This window comes from Dendropsophus ebraccatus, chromosome 13 (genome assembly GCF_027789765.1).
Source record: "Dendropsophus ebraccatus isolate aDenEbr1 chromosome 13, aDenEbr1.pat, whole genome shotgun sequence".
Classification (NCBI taxonomy): Eukaryota; Metazoa; Chordata; class Amphibia; order Anura; family Hylidae; genus Dendropsophus; species Dendropsophus ebraccatus.
In genome coordinates this window covers 73,663,526-73,683,519 of record NC_091466.1, presented here as the reverse complement: position 1 = coordinate 73,683,519, position 19,994 = coordinate 73,663,526, and the positions used below count along the sequence as shown (strand labels likewise).

At 42.6% G+C, this 19,994-nt stretch overlaps 1 protein-coding gene across 3 annotated transcripts in view; it reads right to left on the bottom strand.

The window, feature by feature from the left end:
• The window catches only part of PAPLN (papilin, proteoglycan like sulfated glycoprotein), a 61,624-nt gene that overhangs the window by 3,072 nt on the left and 38,558 nt on the right, over nt 1-19,994 (bottom strand). For all 3 annotated transcript variants that reach the window (XM_069949750.1, XM_069949749.1, XM_069949751.1), the window contains 15 exons: nt 19,599-19,806; nt 18,353-18,529; nt 17,686-17,842; nt 16,856-16,930; nt 16,017-16,080; nt 15,721-15,811; nt 14,960-15,065; nt 13,944-14,412; nt 13,273-13,410; nt 9,504-9,631; nt 9,116-9,233; nt 8,464-8,595; nt 8,050-8,177; nt 4,978-5,086; nt 3,394-3,569 (listed from right to left, as the gene is read on the bottom strand). In XM_069949750.1, the coding sequence (XP_069805851.1) occupies nt 3,394-3,569; nt 4,978-5,086; nt 8,050-8,177; nt 8,464-8,595; nt 9,116-9,233; nt 9,504-9,631; nt 13,273-13,410; nt 13,944-14,412; nt 14,960-15,065; nt 15,721-15,811; nt 16,017-16,080; nt 16,856-16,930; nt 17,686-17,842; nt 18,353-18,529; nt 19,599-19,806 (2,276 nt within the window). The remainder of the gene's footprint in view (nt 1-3,393; nt 3,570-4,977; nt 5,087-8,049; nt 8,178-8,463; nt 8,596-9,115; nt 9,234-9,503; nt 9,632-13,272; nt 13,411-13,943; nt 14,413-14,959; nt 15,066-15,720; nt 15,812-16,016; nt 16,081-16,855; nt 16,931-17,685; nt 17,843-18,352; nt 18,530-19,598; nt 19,807-19,994) is intronic.

The window sequence follows — 19,994 nt, the reverse complement described above, 5'->3', positions numbered from 1 at the left end:
CCTGTCATTCTCTGAGTGTTGGACTCATCTGAGGAGCGCGCGCCGGGCTTTGGGCGCCGATATCTCCATGACCCGACCATCTCCAGAAGCGGGACCCGGCGGGATCACGTGAGTATAGGGGGCTCTAACGGGGGGTCGGGAGCCTGTCCCTTTAAGTATATACGTCCTTCTCTGTGCTCCCTGGCTTCTCCTCGCCAGTGCAACTTCACAGCCGCTCAGCCAGTCACTGGCTGTGGCAGTCCCATCCTGGCCAGTGATTGGCTGAGCGGCTCTGAAGTTGCATCGGCAGCTGCGGGGACAAGCCAGGAAGACATTGGCGAGCCTGGAGAGGGAATCCATTACTAATACTCGTAAAGATGCCCGGTCGGCAGCTGATGATTTTAGGACAGGACCAAAAGACAGGATTATAGCTCTGTGTAATAGTGCCCTTAGCATTCTGATTCATTGAAGGAGACCATCTCCTTAGTTTTTTGAGGCAGCTTCTATGTGAAAACTAAGGGCACTACAAAGCTTCCTCCTGCTGTTTCAAGGGTCTTGGCACCATCCTCCGCCAAGATAAACGAAAGTCATTAACACTTTAAGGTAAAGTAGGCTCAGTATTTGGATAAAACGAAAAATTATTCTATGTTACTGGGGCTGAAGTGAAAATTTTGGGGAAAAAGTGATACTTACCTACCCCAGTCCCCCACTACTCAAGCATCCAAGATGCAGGACCTGCTCCACCAATCACTAACCAAAATGTGGCCAGCGATTGGGTAAGTCCTGTCCAGAGGATTCAACTTGGAAATACAGAAGCAATAAGCTGTGGGTGACTGGGGGGTAGGTAAGTACGTTTTTCCTTAATTTTTACAAACACAACATATAATTGTTAGAGACGCCTGGAAAACATGGATACAGCCATAGCCAGTGTCATCTCCTCCAACCATTGGAGTGAGACGCTGTGACCATGCTATAGAATTAATGTAGTTGTACATGTTACTGTTGAGATTACATAACCCGGACAGCCTGCTCTGATCATGTGAATTCTGGGAATTGTGGCTTATATTAAACATTGCATAGTAAATGTTCGGTAGAGGTGTTTATTATAATACCCACCATAAATGCTGCCCTGGTGTATAATAAAGGTTGAGTGTGAATTAGTACATAATAAGTATATAAACCTTGCTCAGTGATTATACCATGACACAGCCTCACATCATAAGGGACCAATATAAAAGGAGATTGACAATATCTGTACCTGTTTATGCAGCACATTCTGTGGATAATGATAAAATATAACTATATTAATAGTGGTGGAGATAACTGCGGACTGGCTGATCTGATGGAATACATTATATGTTTGTAAAAGGTCAGCTTATTCTACAGCTGCATAGGTATAAAGATTGCATATATCAGTATGCATTTAATAAACATTGTATATTCCCTTAAAGTGACACTGTCAGTAGGTTTATGGCGTCCTATCTCAGGGTAGCATAAACTAGTGACAGAGAAGCTGAGAAGAATTATGGATCACTTACATTGTTCTGTGCAGCTGATTCAGAGATCTCCTCCTGAATAACACAGACAATAAGTAGTCCTCTCCATTATGTGCATGAGCCCAGTAGTCCTGGATATTCATGAGAAGCAGAAAACTCCGCCCACCAGCTGCTGACTGGCAGTTATCCATCTATGCTGTGCATAGTCAGTCAACTGTCAATCAGCAGCTGGAGGGCGGGGGAAGGGTGTGGCAAGAATCCTATTCTCCTGCGTATTAGAAGAACGGCTGAACAGAATGATGTAAGTAATACACTGATCTGTTTGGCATTTATTTCACTAGTTAATGTTGCCCTCATTTTAAGGCAAAATAAACCTAGTGACAGTTTTCCTTTAAGGTGTGTTCACACATTCAGGTTTTTAATTGCATACAATTCAGTCTGAGAGCTGCAATTGCAAAGTGAAAGAAATTTTGGGCAAAAAATTGCTTCCACTTGAGCAATGGAACAATAATCATTAAATGAGAAGTCCAGCCAAAAGTACTTAATATGTTATTACTTATGGAAAAGTATACAAATTCCTAATGTACATTAATAATGGGAAATGCACATATAGGGCTATTTCCCTTGATTTAGTAAATCATGGAGTGTCCAGCAGGGGACGCACTATAATATAATACACATGTCCATGGACTGTATTGTGTCAATGGGGCTGTATGTAAGTAATGGAGTGTTATTTTACTGTACACTATGCTTTATTGATTGTTTATGGAATACTTTGGGGAGCAAATGTCCTTGCTCCCCAAAGCATTTCATAAATGTGGACAGCACGGAGCAGGGAGAGAGAGAGGTGCCCGCGCATCTAACTACCTCCCCCCTCCCTCCTTGCTCTGTGCTGCTGCCAAATATACTCTGCACTACTCCTCCCATCATCTGCTCATAGAATGAGCAGATGATGGGGGAGTAGTACCAGGGCCATCACCAGCATCCCCCTGTCCGCCGCCTCACATCTGCAGCATCCCTGCTCAAACTGGTCATGTGGGCTGTGCAGCGGCAGCACCGGGATGCAGGTGATGGCCCTGGTACTATTCCCCCATCATCTGAGCAGATGATGGGAGGAGTAGTGCAGTGTATATGTGGCAGCAGGGAGGGAGGGGGAGGTATTTAGATGCCCAGGCACCTCTCTCTCCCTGCTCAGTGCCATCCACATTTATGGAATACTTTGGGGAACAAGGACACTTACTTCCCAAAGTATTCCATAAACGTAATCAATAAAGCATAGTGTACAGTAACCCAACACTTCATTACTTACATTCAGCCCCATTGACACAATACAGTCCATAGACTTCTATATGTAGTGTGCCCCCCTGCTGGACACTCCATAGGAATTACACCTGATTCGTGACGTCACAAATTTTGAATTTCAACACTCCATGATCTACTAAATCAAGGGAAATAGCCCTATATGTGCTGTACCCATTATTAATGCACATTAGGAATTTGTATAAACTTTCCATAAGTAATAACATATTAAAAAATACTTTTTGGCCGGAAATGTCCTTAAACCTTCAGACATTGGGCATTATTTTTTTTATTCAAACTCTTGCGTTTGGATAACTTTGCCGAACCTAAAGATTGACAGATCTCAACACTATCCATAATCTATCAGACAAAACGTAGCAAATTGGTGCTGGAATTTGCTACGTTTTGTCTGGTGGAGAGCCGTGGACTGGGTTCGTCCGAGCACGGGAACTGTAGGAGTGGCGGGTGAGCTGACTACCACCCATTTGCATGTTTATCCATAATCTATGGTATAATACATACACCATCTGTGATGAGCCCTAGGTTGCTTTCTTGCGTCTGGGGACCCAGAACAAACTAACCGCTACATACACATATTCCGATGAATACATAGACTTACCGGCTGGCTTTTGCTTGTTTATTCTGACTTCTGCACTAGCGCTGACTGAGTGTGTGCCGCTGTATGCATTGCAGGTATAGGATCCCTCATCTACTGCTCTGGTGTTCCGTATAACCAGGCTCCCGTCGTGTGATACATAGGTATGTCGTCCATCCGGCTGCACTGGAACACCATTCCTAAAGGGAAACAACATCAGCTGTAACCAGGATGGACAAAGCAGTTGGATTGGTGGTCTTCAGATATAAGATGCTAAAGTTTTCATAACTCCCCACAAATTGGTAAAGTATTACAAGGTATTAAGGTAGGCTTTGACAAATAGGCCTTCTATTTTCTCTGTATGAATATATTAGAATTGCACTGTATAGTGTCATGATTATAAGGTGATTCTCTGGGCTCCATATACTAGAACCTAGGGCTGGGCGATTAATCGAATTAATTGACCCAGAATTTGAAAATCGATTAGATTTTTCATGAAAATTGTAAATTCGATTTTTCACAAAAAATCATTGCAGGTGGGCTGGTGGTGCGGCGAGGTGTCGGACGAGCTCCCCTCCTGCCAGCACACGGAGGTCCCCCGCCTCTTAAGCAGGAGGAGGCTGCAGGGACAACTAAGTTCGGGTGACAGGCAGGATTGATAGCGTCGCTGCAGTTCCTGGAGCTGTACAGTAGATTGATCCCGCCGTACAGTTCCAGCACCCGCAGCGACGCTATCACCTCTGTAGTAATAATACCCATACTACTACTACTACTACTACTACACCCCTCATCAGTACCTGTACTACTACTACACCACAAGTCCCTGTCTGCCACAATGGCCTGAAGACTAATTACCGGTGAGTTAGGGTATGTGCACACTACGGAATCCATAAAGAAAACCCATCGTGGATTCAGCAACTGGCGGCCGCACACATCTCTTCCCGTGCTATAGATTTCATTCTATGGTCAGATGGATTCCACCGTCCGTCCAAAGGATGAACCTGTTCGTTCTTTGGACAGACAGCAAAATCCGCCCGACCATACAATGGAGTCTATGGCAAGGGCGGAGACGCATGCGGCCGCCAGAGTCCGTGAGCTGGTGCGAGCTGTGGAATCCGCAACGGGTTTTCTGCCGGGATTCCGTAGAGTGCACATACCCTAAATCAGCAACTTGACCTCACACTAACCCTCCCAGCATTACAAAGAAAGTTGCAGATACAGCCTGCCAGGGACTTGTTTACATCAGCTGTCTCAGAAGGGAGGAGGAGGAGGGGGGGGGGGAGAGACAGAGAAAAGCTCACACACAGATTTTTGTGTTTTCTGCAGAAAGCAGCAGCTTAGAACTAGGGAAAGTAGACCGAATAGATAACAAGTAAAAGTAATTGTTAGTCTCACAATGGGCAACAACATATGAGAATTTATGTTTGAGCAGAATACCCCTTTATGGTGCATTCACACCTACAGGATCTGCAGCTGATTTTCTGCAGCAGATTTCAGTTAAATAACTGAACACAGCATCAAATCTGCTGCAGATCCTGTAGGTGTGAACACACCCTTAAAATGAAATAGTTCATTAAAAAATGTTAATGGGAAAAAAAAAAAAGTTACCTTGACCACTGAACATTGGCATTGTCACCTCTGACCACACAGCGCAGAGAGGCATCTTCTCCTTCTGACACAGTAACACTGTTGGGGGGCTCAGCGATTGTCAGCTCCCCTGTACAGAGACAAAAGGAGACATTTTCCACTTGAAATTAGTTTTTGTAAATAAGTGAATGAAGAATAACTTGAGTTAAAGGGGTAGTGCGGCGCTAAAAAATTATTCACAGAATAACACACATTACAAAGTTATACAACTTTGTAATGTATGTTATGTCTGTGAATCGCCCCCTTCCCCGTGTCCCACCCCCCCCCCCCCCGGAAGTGTGGTGCGCTATACATACCTGATCCGTGTTGAGGGCCGTCCGCCATTTTGTGCCAAACGTAATCCTCGGACGGACGAATCTCTGCGCCGTCCCCCCTCCGCCGCATCACAACTGTGCTCAGCCGCGATTGGCTGAGCACAGTTATGCTCAGCCAATCGCGGCTGAGCAGCTGATGACGCGGCAAAGGGGGGACCGCGTCAGCCCTCAACACGGATCAGGTAATGTATAATGCACCACACACTTCCGGGTACAGGGGTGGGGGTGGTGGGACACGGGGAAGGGGGCAATTCACAGACATAACATACATTACAAAGTTGTATAACTTTGTAATGTGTGTTATTTTGTGAATAATTTTTTAGCGCCGCACTACCCCTTTAATACATGGAATGGGGAAAAATGTGATGGTTACATAAAATAGTAAGAGTCTTTTCCCTGGCTGCCACTTTACTGAGCTGATTACATAGTCATTGAGTTGTGTGTACATTAAGGCTGGGTTCACACTACGTATATTTCAGTCAGTATTGTGGTCCTGCAACCAAAACCAGGAGTGGATTAAAAACACAGAAAGGATCTGTTCACACAATGTTGAAATTGAGTGCATGGCCGCCATTTAATGGCAAATATTTGCTGGTATTTTAAAACAACGGCTGTTGTATTGAAATAATGGCCGTTATTTACTGTTATATGGCGGCCATCCACTCAATTTCACCATTGTGTGACCAGATCCTTTCTGTGTTTTTAATCCACTCCTGGTTTTGGTTGCAATATGAGGACCACAATACTGACTGAAATATACGTAGTGTGAACCCAGCCGAAAAGGTGTTGTTCACCCCCAAAAAATTCTTTCAAATCAACTGGTGCTAGAAAGTGCCAGAGATTTGTAATTTACTTCTATTAAATATCAAGTCTTCCAGTACTTATCAGTTTCTGTATGTCCTGCAGGAAATTGTATTATTTCCAGTCTGGAGAGCAGGAGAGCTTTTCTATGGAGATTTGCTACTCTGGACAGTTCCTGACATGGACAGAGGTGGCAACAGAGAGCACTGTGTCAAGGAGTCATCTCTTTGCATTTATCTCCGCCCCTGCTGCAAGCACGCCTCCTGCAGTAGGAATACTTGCAGCAGGGAGAGAGACTATGCTTTGCTTCAGAGTTGCGGTGTAATACCTCAGTGACTCCAGGTACTTCATTTACATGCAGACAAGTTTAATATCAAAAATTTTGTCTTTTAAAATTTATGGGTTCTGCATTTTAAAACAGCAATGTGTTTTCATTTTGTTTGGTATGCTATGTCCTCCGGTGAGGATGTCAAGATCTAGCGCCCTATAGCACTACTATTGTCATAGAGCTACACACCCTCTTTCGTATAGGACTGTTAAAGGGGTTCTCCAGCAAAAATCTTTTTCTTTCTAACCAAATGGTTTATGAAAGTTATATAGATTTGTAATTTACTTCTATTTAAAATCCTCAAGTCTTCCAGTACTTATCAGCTGTTGTATGTCCTGTAGGAACTGGTGTATTCTTTCCAGTCTGACACAGCGTTCTCTGCTGCCACCTCTGTCCATGTCAGGAACTGTCTAGAGCAGCAGCAAATTCCCATAGAAAACCTCTCCTGCTCTGGACAGTTCCCGACATGGACAGAGGTGGCAGCAGAGAACCCTGTGTCGGACTGGAAAGAATCAACCACTTCCTGCAGGACATACAGCAGATTATAAGTACTGAAGACTGGAGATTTTATATTACAAATTTGTATAAATTCCGAAACCAGTTGTTTTGAAAGATAAATATTTTCACTGGATAACCCCTTTAAGAGCACTAAGCCCTGTGGCAAAATGCATGTCGAAGTCTGAAGTTGGGGCCTGTGCTACTGGTTTACTGTGTCCTCAGGGCTGGATAAATATTTCATGTTTGTATGAGAAGCTGCTTTATAAGTAGTTCTCAGATTTGGGTTAAAATAGATATAATCAGCTACAGCCGGCATAATTTCTCATATATATATTCTCCATTTTCTAGTCTAGTGCCCATAAATTGGAATATTATATTTTTTGAGAAACTCATCCAGACCCCCCTTAAACGTATTTAATGAATCAGCCATGACAACATCACGTGGCAGAGTGTTCCTTAGTCTCACTGCTCTTACAGTAAAGAATCTGCATCTGTGCTGATAGGGAAGCCTTCTTTCTCTGTAGAGAAGATAGGTCTTGCTGGGCACATGTAGAGGAGGAATATCAGGGCTGCATACAGTGTTATGGCTGCTCTTCTCCTGTACTACACAGCTTTCTGTAGCAAATGATTTACTAGGCTGTAAGTGCAGGAGAAGAGAGGATATACCCACTCAGCACAGAGGCCCCTCTGGCATTTGCCCGAACTGCCAGATGGCCAGTCCAGCCCTAACCTACATCCTAACAGTAGAGTTTGTATATCTTTAATCAGGGTTAGGGAACCTTGGCTCTCCAGCTGTTTCAAAACTAAAATTTCAATCATGCCTGGACAGCCAAAGCTTCAGCTTTGGCTGTCCAGGTATGATGGGTGTTGTAGTTTTGCAGCAGCTGGAGAGCCAAGGTTCCCTACCCCTGCTCTAATGAATGGGTCCATGGAATGCAGATGCCTACAGATTTGGCTACTGGTCAACCTTACCGAATGTGTGAATATAGCCTTAGTCTGTAACTTTGAGCTGTAATATGGACACTAAAAAGAGAAGAGACCTTATACAATTCTTCATTATGTCTTCCAGCAGTCCATAGATAGTCAACTTACCTTTAATTTTAAGTTGTACTTGTTTGAATTCTCTCCGGGTTCCTGTTGTTGTTGCACACGTGTAGAGTCCATTATCTTCTGAGCTCACACGACTTATGACTAGAGAACCATCTGCATGTTTTCTATATCTACAAAAGGTATAAAAGTCCAGACACATTGTAATAACTGTCTGGAACCCTATGTTCCCTTATTCACAATACAGATATTAGTAATAGAAAAGGTTCTCCCCATCCGACTGGTTTGATCCATCCCCCCCATCCGACTGGTCTTGATCATCCCTCCATGTTTGAGTATAGGGATCTAACCATCAAGGGTGGGAAGCGGCCCCTGGGATCTCGACTTAGCATTTTTTTGCTTTTCAGTATATAACACCTTTATACAAAACAAAAGATTTATGGCGCCAAGCAGACCTACCTAGGGGAAGGCAATGGCATCCCGTCTTTCTGCCATTCTACTGTAGTGCTGGGAGATATTTCAAGATGGCACGAAAGTCTGGTTCGATGACCAAGATTTGCTTCCACTGCTATAGGTCCTGTTACAATTGTCCTAAAGAGATCAGAAGATTTCTTTATGATTGTATTCATATTTTAGCTCACCAAGTATATAATAAATGGTTAAAATAAACTTTGCAACAGTGTTTTTGTATTTCTTCAAACACTTATTTGTTTCTATGGTTACAGACTGCAAACAAACCTTGTGTAGTCAGATCTTGCTGCCACTTTTTCTTCCATTTGCCCCATTCCCAATGTACCCTATGTGAATTAGCAATTAATTGTGGATTGATGACTTAATGATCAGAATACAAAGGCTTTTGAAGTCTGTAAACTTAAACATTATCACCGGTACATTGCTTTTTACATGGTTAGACCGCCACAGGGATGCTCCAATGCCGGTGTATTCATGTAAAAGACACAAAAGCAATGTAGTGGTGGTACATTCACTTAAACTTAAAAGACACATTGTTGGGCAAACTAGCTGTAGACACTAAACAGTAGAAAAATTTTTAGGAGTATCTGGGTATCACATTATGAAAGGGGGATATAAAAAAAGCACATTGTTAGAATACCTCCTCCCGGAGTGGGTACTACGACTGCTCTGCGAGTTGTCTCTTCTCTTCCCACCGTCATGAAGCGCACTTGCATGAACACTGGCATGGGTTCTCTGAGGATTACTTATCTCCATTCCTACAAATCATAAAACAAAGCGCAAAAATACATGTCTCTGGTCAGAAAAAAAAACTCACTTTCCAAACCCTGACCAGTCTTTTAGGTTAGTGGATTACTACCCCTATCCCACTACCCTCAACAGGGGTCCCTTATAACCAAAATTTAAGTACGAATATAATGAAGTCAAATAGACTAAAAATAAAAATATAATAAACAAATTAAAATTTCTATAAATTTTTTTACGATTGTCGTAGTAATGTATATTGAGGTGTATCTGTATCAACAAACCCTTCACTTGCAGCTGCACTCTGTGTGTTTCTCTGCGATTTCCATTTGAAACCATACATATGTAAGTGCCAGCATCTTCAGGGCGGACGTTGCTGATCACCAAGGAGCTGTCTGACTGGTACGTGTGCCTGTTAAATAATATTACGTCTCAGTGTTAGTATATATTAAACATGAGATAATCACAAATTATGCTGGATTCCTTCAGTTCACAAAACTTCTGACATGACAGACATGTCAAAAGTTTCAGACCAGTACTGATTGGGAGATAGAGCTTTTTATTATTTTTTTTTAATATATAGTTTAAAAAAAATCAGCAATCCCTTTCCCCCCTCTTATGTGCCAGTCACTGTGCGGGAACAATAATATATTTTAATATATCAGACAATTCCACACGCTACAATATGTAATGATGCATAGAGGGCTGATCCGACAGGACATAGGTAAGTGGTTTACCCTGCCCGTCGGCAGGGCCGTCTTAACAGCATTATGGGCCCCTGGGCAGAGGTGCGAATTAACCCCCCCCCCCCTAGCGGCCGCCGCCCCTCTTATCTGGTAAGGTACAGTGGTACCTTGGTTTAAGAGTAACTTGGTTTAAGAGCTCCCTGTATTGGGTGGGAGGGCGGGTGGAGGAGGGACATGGTCTGAATAGTGGGGTCTACAGCTCTGTACTCTGACCCAGGAAGTCTCCCTCACCTGCCAAATCATAGCAGATCCACTTCAGGCTGGGGCCTACATCAGGGGACAGGACTGTGGGGGTAATCTCTCCATAGCTGTAACCCCTCTCTCCCCGGACAGAGAGTGCTGCATGTATGTGCCCCCATCTGTCCTGCTCATTCCGTCATGCTCCCTGCAGTCTCTATCAGCCCTTGTGTTTCCCATCCGCTCCATTACTGTACAGTAACTTATAATATCACAATATGTTTGTTTCATCTGTTTTACATGTTATTCAGAATAATAAATCATTATTTTTTGGGTGTGGAACCAATTGTCTGCATTTCTATAATTTCTTATGGGAAAATTTGCTTTGGTTTAAGAGTGATTTGGATTACAAGCACGGTCCTGGAACGAATTATGTTCGTAATCCAAGGCACCACTGTATATTGCCTATAATAGTGATTGTCATATATGTTGCACACATACAGTATATCACAATTTCAGGCAATATACCTTACCACCTATTTATCTACCATATAGATACAGGTATAAGGGTGGAGCAGTAGGTAGGTGGTTATATAGCCTATAATAGTGATATATGTGTACAAACATATATATGGGGGGTACAGGTATATGTGGGGTATACAGGTGGTGGGTAAAAGCCTAATTAATATATATTGGTGCCCCTCTCTATATATGAGACATGTTGCTGTCCCTCTGCATATACGCCATGTTGTCTCCCTGTATACTGTATAATACAGGGAGTCTGTGTATACTGTATTATACAGTATACAGGGAAACAACACGGCTTATATATAGAGAAGGGCAAAACAACATGTCTTATATATACAGAGGGGCAACAACATGACTATTATATATGAGAACCATGTTGTTTCCCTGTATGTATACTGTATAATACAATATACAGGGAAACAACATGTCTCATATATACAGAGGGGCAACAACATGACTATTATATATGAGAACCATGTTGTTTCCCTGTATGTATACTGTATAATACAATATACAGGGAAACAACATGGTTCATATATACAGAGGGGCAACAACATGACTATTATATATGAACTATGTTGTTTTGCCCTTCTCTATATATAAGCTGTGTTGTTTCCCTGTATATTGTATTATACAGTATACATACAGGGAGACAACAATGGAGTGATAGGTGAAGGATAAGTATATAATACACTGCTGTATACACTGAATGGAGATATATATACACACACTCAGGAGGAGGATAAGTATATAATACACTGCTGTATACACTGAATGGAGATATATATACACACTCAGGAGGAGGATAAGTATATAATACACTGCTGTATACACTGAATGGAGATATATATACACACTCAGGAGGAGGATAAGTATATAATACATTGCTGTATACACTGAATGGAGATATATATACACACTCAGGAGGAGGATAAGTATATAATACACTGCTGTATACACTGAATGGAGATATATACACACTCAGAGGAGTTACACCCCCGATCCCTCCCCCTCCCTGTTTACCAGTTCACCCACAGCCCTGTCTGCATCCCTGCAGAGAGCACTCCCATGATTAACCCCTTCCCTGCCAGCTAGCCTCCCCCCTCTGGTATCAGAACATACTCACTCAGGCTTTGTGCTTCAGGCCTCCAGCTTCTCCTTCCTCTCAGGGCTCTGCTGGTGACGTCACTTTCCTGCTCCGCGCGGGAATGCAGGGGGTGAGAGAGACCTCTAGTGACCGGAAGCAGAATGCAGCTTCCGGCCACAAGAGCGAGCTGTGCACAGCCCCTATCTACCAGCGCTGATCAGGAGCACTCCCAGTTAAAGGGCCAGGGAATATGACACAGGGCAGGGGCCCCCTAGGACGCAAGGGCCCCCGGGCAGCCGCCTACCATGCCCAATGGGTAAGACGGCCCTGCCCGTCGGTACTAGCTATCGGGACCCCCGCAGCCATCAGTCCCGATCAGTGAGTGACAAGGCCTTGCCCTAAGAGAAACAGATCGCTGATCTCAGTGAGACCAGCCAAACGATAACATTGCCGGCTGACGGTCAAAGCGCTCAATGCAGTGAAATCCTAGGTGTATTGCCCCCTGGGAAACATGAATATGCAAAAGAAGAGCCTGTGGAGCCTCATTTAAGAGTCTCAAAACACAGGACTAGCCAACGGTCTGTGTCCTGTCACTGACTTCAGTCATTATCCTCGGCTATGGACACACTGATGTGTGCGGGACTGCTCTCACTGCAGCGGTCCCGCTCACATCAAAACCCTCTGACAGTCAAGGAACGTACAGTACATATATACGCTCCTGCTGCATTGTGTATATATATATGTATGGCTGACGTGAAGGGGTTAATGAGGCTCTGTGGGGCCCGACTGATCATGTGACTCAGAGCCAGGAGAGGATGCGCTGCAGTGTGTCTTTTCTTGGCTCTATATCCTGACTCCCGTCTCTATGACATTTCAACAGTTTTGTAAAGTGACAGTGATACTTGAAGGCCTACTCCAAGAACCCTGCAAGATCAAGCTCAATCAAATCAAGGATTTAATTTCAGGGTAAGGCTTATTTTTGGAGAAACAGGGTACATCTAGTGATCATTCAGGGTCTCTTTGGCAAGACCCCCACCAATCAAAATGATTGACATGTTAAAACTTTTTATTTTTCTTTCTCAACTGAATGATTGTCTCCTAACTTACACTATGTGATCTTCCTCTAAGATGACACTTTAGCTGAGGGTCAGGTTCGTACAAATCTGACCGATTGGTTTTTGAATCCTGCTGGCATTCTGCTTGGAGGAGAAGGTGGATTCAGCCTCTGACCTATGGTTGAATCTAGGTTTTCCAGGCGGGACTTGGGCTGTATCCACCTCCTCCACGGGATTCAGAAGCCGATCGGTTGGGTTCATATGAATCAGATTCTTGTCCAGTTTGCTCATCTCTAGTTATAAACGGCTAGCAGTGTGGACAATGGCTGGTCCAAACACCTATTTGAAAGTTGAATAATAAGTAAAAGTTTATAAAAATGATTATTATACTTTTATAACTTTCTCATCCTACTCAGAACGGTCACAGTTGTATAGTAAAACTTCTAGCATGGCTTCTGACCTGGTGGAGGACACAGGACTTCCATCTTTCTGCCACTCCACTCTGGGGTAAGGGTAATCGCTGACTCTGCAAAGCAGGCGGATAGTTTGCCCGACTGATGCCTCCATTGCTGAGAATTCTGCCTTATCCAAAATAAATCTATGATGAGAGAAAGGAAAGAAGTAGTCACTTCAATGGGGTATGGTAAACCTAATCTAGTGATCAGCCATTTCCCACCACCACTTAACTAGTACTCCCAGAAAGCAATAGGCTGTGCAATACCCTACAAAGTTGGAGACACTAAAGGGCCCTATTACACCGGACGATTATCGTGCAAAAAATAGTTATATCATTCGAATTTAAACGATAAGTGTTCTGTTTAATTGCAGGCAACTATTGGAAAATTGTTTATATGTCGTTGATTTAGGGGCCTATTCCATGGCTTATCGGCTGAAAAATAAGGGTCAGGTAGTTCAACGGGCTCATCAAAATCCAACATCATCTGCAGGAAAGTCAGAGGCCCTTGTACACATTAGAGAACTGGCCTGTCCAGCCAACATTGGTGCGATCCAACGACAACGTTTCATTAATGTATATGGGAATCTATACACAGATGATGGTTGTCAAAAGCGCTAAATTACGGTCAAGAGGCATCAAGCCTTAAAAAATTCCTAATTACGAAGACCCATTACCGGTAGGTAGGAGACTGACGATTTGAAGAACCTTCTGCAGTTGCTCCATATCTGATTTGTTCTGTAGGTCGAGCTACTCCACGACGCATTTGGCTCTCATCCCACCCATATCCAGCAATATCTCGTCCTTCAGGGTCTTCGTCAAGGGTTCTAACCGTGGCTTGAGGGCGTTGCCCTTGTTCATTTCCAAAAGCTGTTCCTCCTTCAATCCTTGGCCCCTCATGTGACAAGCGATCCCATTTCATCCCTCGCTTCCGGTACCTGTACTCTATAGTACCGGTTGTCCTTCCTGGAATCTTCTGGCAGGCGCTCATACATGCTTCTTCAGTTTCAAAATTGTTTTTATTACCATGGCAGCCACCGTACCAGAAGCGATTGCATTTTCCAACATCTGGCACAAAGTACCAACGAGTGGTCCATTCTGTGCAAGGTCCTAGGGCGCTCGGAAGCAAACACATTGTTGGATAACCTATGGAAAAAGATCAAGTAAACTAGGTTACATTAAGGCATGCCTGTTATTAGGAAGCGTTACCTGATCAGTGTTCGTTTGCTCCTACTGCCGGAAGATTGGTTAACCGGGGATACAACCACGACAGATTAATTCAGTGCACAAGCCCTATTGCTTCAATAGGGCTTCTGCACTTACCTTGGTCACATTTAAGGTAACCCAATTTTCCAGCGGCAGGGACAACTGCGCACCAATGGGGTACAGCTACCTAATGACAGGCACACTTTAAATTATGTAGAAAAGAATATACTGGCAGGGGAAGCTTAGCCAGACAAGTGCCTGCCCAGTATAACTATATGCAAAATGGCAATACCCACTGCTAATGAATATATGTTAGGAGATTCTTACCCTTTATATGGGTGTTTATGGATAAATACCAAGCGAGTTAGTGAATATATAGAATCCTCCTTTACCTAAAGGCAACGCATTTCAATCCTGTACTGGGATATTTATCAGGCATAAACTGTGTGTGTATGTGTATATATTATATATAGATGAGAATACATACCATAACTGGGTTTACTGTGACACCCTTCACCAACAGGACCAGAGGCTTTATTGACATTATCAAAGCAGCATCCATACTGAGAGGTTCTGCATTCATCTGAAGGCATCTACAATCATATAAAGTGTCAACAGTCAATGTATACTACTTAAAAGTTAAAAAAGAAAAAAAAAAAAACAAATGTCAGTTTTGACTGGTCAGGTTACGAGACCCCCACCATTTAGAGGTGGACTTCACTGTCAGGCTTGCCGCTCAATCTGACTTGTAGCAGCCGGACTCCTGCAACAAGCCAGGGAGAGAAGCGCACAGCTGCATGCTTCTCCCAGCTGTATATGGAGATTGGTGGGAGGTCTGAGACCCCGACCAATTAAAAGTTTTGAGATATAATTGTATGTTCCTAGGAATTAGGTTCTGAGAAGCACACTAGCCAAAATTTACTAAAACTGTCTAATTCTCAGCAAGTGCGAACATAGATCGATGAATAAATCTGATGTATTTGAATATTAGACTATTAGTTGTCTTACTTCTAGCCAGAAACGTGTGGCCAAAATGATGGCTTACTTAGGCCATGCCCCTTTTGCAAAATGTCACTCCCCTTTTTTATCAAAGCCACACCCCTTTGTCAGACCCTGTGGAAAAGTGGGTTAAAAAAAAAAACTCAAAATGGACGCAGTGCAAGTCGCAAATTCTATCAGAATTCTAATGCATTGGTAATCGTAAGTCTGGGCCACTGTCGTATAGATTAATTGTCGTATATAACATACTAAAGGATCGGCTCTTGTGTTTCTTTCATTAGGACATCCTTCATTGTCGTGGCCTTGGGCAGCAGTCACCCCATCAGGGCAGCATCCATAACTATAAAGAAATATAAAATGCATAAATCATTCTTTATAAGTATGTGGTAAGTAGGCATATAACATAAAGGTCATGGGCCCCACCCTAATATATATATGTGACCATAATAAGTGCAGCAGGTAGTGACACACTTACCTGATATACCTGCAGTCTCGTAGTGACACACTTACCTGATATACCTGCAGTCTCGTAGTGACACGCTTACCTGCTGTACCTGCAATCTCCAGAGAGAAGAGAGTTGTCTTCTTTTTTAGGAGGAGGGGAGGGGGCTGAAAGGGGAGACATGAAAATTAACTATAAAGTATACAAAAAAGGACAAATAATTTTGCCAGAAAAAAAAATAAACATCATTGGGGGACATTTATCAGACTGGTGTAAAGTGAAACTGGCTCAGTTGCCCCTAGCAACCAATCAGATTCCACTTTTCACTCCTTACAGACTCTTTGGAAAATGAAAGGTGGAATCTGATTGGTTGCTAGGGGCAACTGGGCCAGTTTCACTTTACACCAGTTTGATAAATCCCCCCATTGTGCTTTACATTAACATAACTTTATACGTTCCCATGTTTCTTAGTAAGCGGCATTATTCTATGCAGAATGGGATGAGGCCTTCCTCATTTCCAGTAAATGAAGCACAGATTGTATAGCTGAAGATCTCACCCCTAGCCTCCATGTTTACCCGGGACTATACATATAACCTATCAGAATGACCAAAACTAAACAATTAGATAGATAGATAGATAGATAGATAGATAGATAGATAGATAGATAGATAGATAGATAGGAGATAAATAGGAGATAGGAGATAGATAGATAGATAGATAGATAGATAGATAGATAGATAGATAGGAGGGAGATAGATAGATAGATAGGAGGGAGATAGATAGATAGGAGATAGATAGGAGAGAGATAGATAGGAGATAGATTCACATAGAATTATTCTTATGCATATAAAATGAAGAAAATATTTTAATTCCATTTTTCAGGGGGGGAAAAAAACAAGATTCCACTTCAGCTTATCCAGCATCTTCATGCATATACTTACTGGGCTGTCTGTATCTTGTAAGTGAGAATTGGTCTGAATTGTCGTAGCCCCATGTGTCTTGCATACTTGGAACCTCTAGATACATGAGACAATTAACAGTATGAGACTACATTAAGCTAAGGCTACATTCACACTGCTATAATGTGCAGGGTTTTTGTTGTGTGACGCAGATCCCCATCTAACCTTACTATGATCTAAGTTTAGTTGAAATTTTTAAAAATAGAAAAGAAAAAAAAAAAAAACTTGCTTGATACGTTAATAAACTTATTTAGGCTAGAGTAGTTTAGGAATGAACAATTGACTTTAATAGGGTCTGTTGTGTTTCCATGTGTTTCCATCACGACTTAAAAGTTGGTGGCAGCCCATGGCGCCCCTTACTGCTGCTGCTATTCCACATTTATTTTAATGATGTTGTAGTAAAGGGGTTTTCTGTTTTCTTTCAAATCAAGTGATTTCAGAAAATTATACAGATATTCAATTTACTTCTGTTTAAAAACGTCAAGTCTTCCCATACTTATCAGCTGCCGTATGTCCTGCAGGAAGTGGTGTATTCTTTCCAGTCTGACACAGTGCTCTCTGCTGCCACCTCTGTCCATGTCAGGAATTGTCCAGAGCAGGAGCAAATCCCCATAGAAAACCTCTACTGCGGTGGACAGTTCCTGATATGGACAGAGGTGGCACTGAGTACAATTGAAAAGAATACACCAATTTATGCAGGACATGCAGCAGCTGATAAGTACTAGAAGACTAGAGATTTTTAATAGAAGTTACATATATGGAGATGAAATTATTTCTCTTTAATTCTATGAATGTAGAGTAATATAACTTACGCTGTGGCAGATAACATGGCTGCATATTACAGCTCTCGATGACGGCCGGCTTATCAGGCTCATAGGATTCACACGTCTCAGGTTCGTGGAAGTGTCGATCGTTGTCTGCACAGATCACCTGACGTTTTCTAATACCGTTATTACAGCTTTTGGAGCACTGAAAATTAAAGAATCCTATGTAACTTTTCTTACAACATTGATTCTGTGGAATTCACTGAAGTGAATGGAGCGGAGTTGTTAGGGTCTGTTCACACTGAGGAATTGAAGAGGAAAGTTTTCAAGCAGAAAGTGGAAATTCTATGAGATTATCCAGGAAGTGACATCACCATGTTAACCAGGAAGTGAAGCCTTGATGCAGTAGTGCAGGGAAAAAAGCACTTCATAAGCATTTCCCGTAATAAGTGTATATTGGTATATAACTTTTGGGGGCAATACAATACTTTAATAAAAAATGTAGACGGACTTCTCCTTTAAGCTTATATTCTGGACATCTTAACATATAAAGAATTTCTTGGTGGTCTCTCCACTCAAAAATGGACAGTGCCATAGAGGCAGGGCTTAACGGACATGGTGCCCCATATCTCCACCATAGGCCCTGCCCCCTCTGTGATGTCATCGCCAACTAGGCCCGCCCCCTAGATGTATTGTGGATGAAATTAGTACTTACCAGACCCCATTCTCCGATATGCCAGCCGATTTCCTGCACGCAGTTTTCCCCGACACATAGCTGGTTATCTGCCGGTTTGACTTGGTGCATGCACGCTGTATCCTGAACAATGGCCCCAGTGTCTGTTCTACAATTCACTGTGCGTTTCTGAATTCCTTCTCCACACTCTGTTGAACACTGAAACCCAAATAATTGTTAAACAGCAAACAGGAACAAAAATAAATAAATAAAATGGTAGTTTCTAAGCTTCATATTGCGGTACAGATTGCAATTACGATGCAAGCATAGGTCTTTATTAAAACCTTACTTTTCCTTCAGCTCTGCTTTCTCTATATACTTGTACACAGCCAACATGGTTGTTGCCTGCATAAGGCCTTGGATCTGCTTTTACTTCTCAGCCTCTGTGAGTTCTCTCCCCCCCGTCTACAATATCAGCTGGTTTTAAATCCCCAGGTCCCTCCCTGAGGTTCAGGAGCTACGGCTTAGGGTCCATTTACACAGAAAGATTATCTGATAGATTATCTGACAAAGATTTGAAGCAAAAGCCAGAAACAGACTATAAACAGAGATCAGTTCATAAAAGGAAAGCCTGAGATTTCTCCTCTTTTCAAATTCATTTCTGGCTTTGGCTTCAAATCTTTGGCAGATAATCTGTCAGATAATCTTTCTGTGTAAATGGACCCTAAGGCTTCTGTATTAAGTTTAATATCCTTTTGATGACATTGGGCTGCCACAAAGCACAGAAGGAAATGTATACATTGAACCATAGACACTGAGGTTAGTTGAGGGGGGGGGGGGGGGGGGGAAGAGATCAGAAACATGAGAAAATATTACTTTACTAAAAGAGTAGTAGATACTTGGAACAAACTTCCAGCAGATGTGGTAGGTAAATCTACAGTAACTGTATGGAATAACAAAATTACTCAAAATTATTATTTAATAATAAATATATATATATTTTTTTTTTCTTCTTTTTTTTAGATGTTGTGCATTTTTTATTCTATTTTCCGTACAAGATTTTGCTGTTTATTCAAACAGCATTTAGAGAGATGCTTTACAGCATTACTATAAAGCAGGGATTGGGAACCTTTGGTCCTCCAGCTGTTGCAAAACTACACTTCCCATCATGCCTGTGCAGCCGAAGCCTTAGGCATGATAGGAATCGTTGTTTTGCAACAGCTGGGGGGCAGAAGGTTCCCCATCCTTGCAATAAGAATTTAGAAAACGTTGCCATCTTGCTACTCACTTGTGTCCAGGGCCCGGCGTTCCATTTGGCGCACGCCCGGAGATTGCAGACTTGCTGAGTAGCTGGTTTCTCTGTGAACGCAGTGCACTCTGCATCATTCACCGCCTGCTGGGACGCTCTGCCTTCATATGTTAAACAATATACCGAGCGGGTCTGGGTGCCTCCCCCGCAAGTGGCCGAGCACGGTCCCCACTCGCCAACCTTCCAGCTGAAACGGCATTGGAATATTAAAGAGCAACATGAGCTTGTTTAATGCATAAAAGTCCTGACGCAGAGCATGTGGCACTTAAGTGGGAACGTCGGTACCAGTATAGATAGATAGAGATATATATATATATATATATATATATATATATATATATATATATATATATATATAGGTAGTAGTTGTGGATA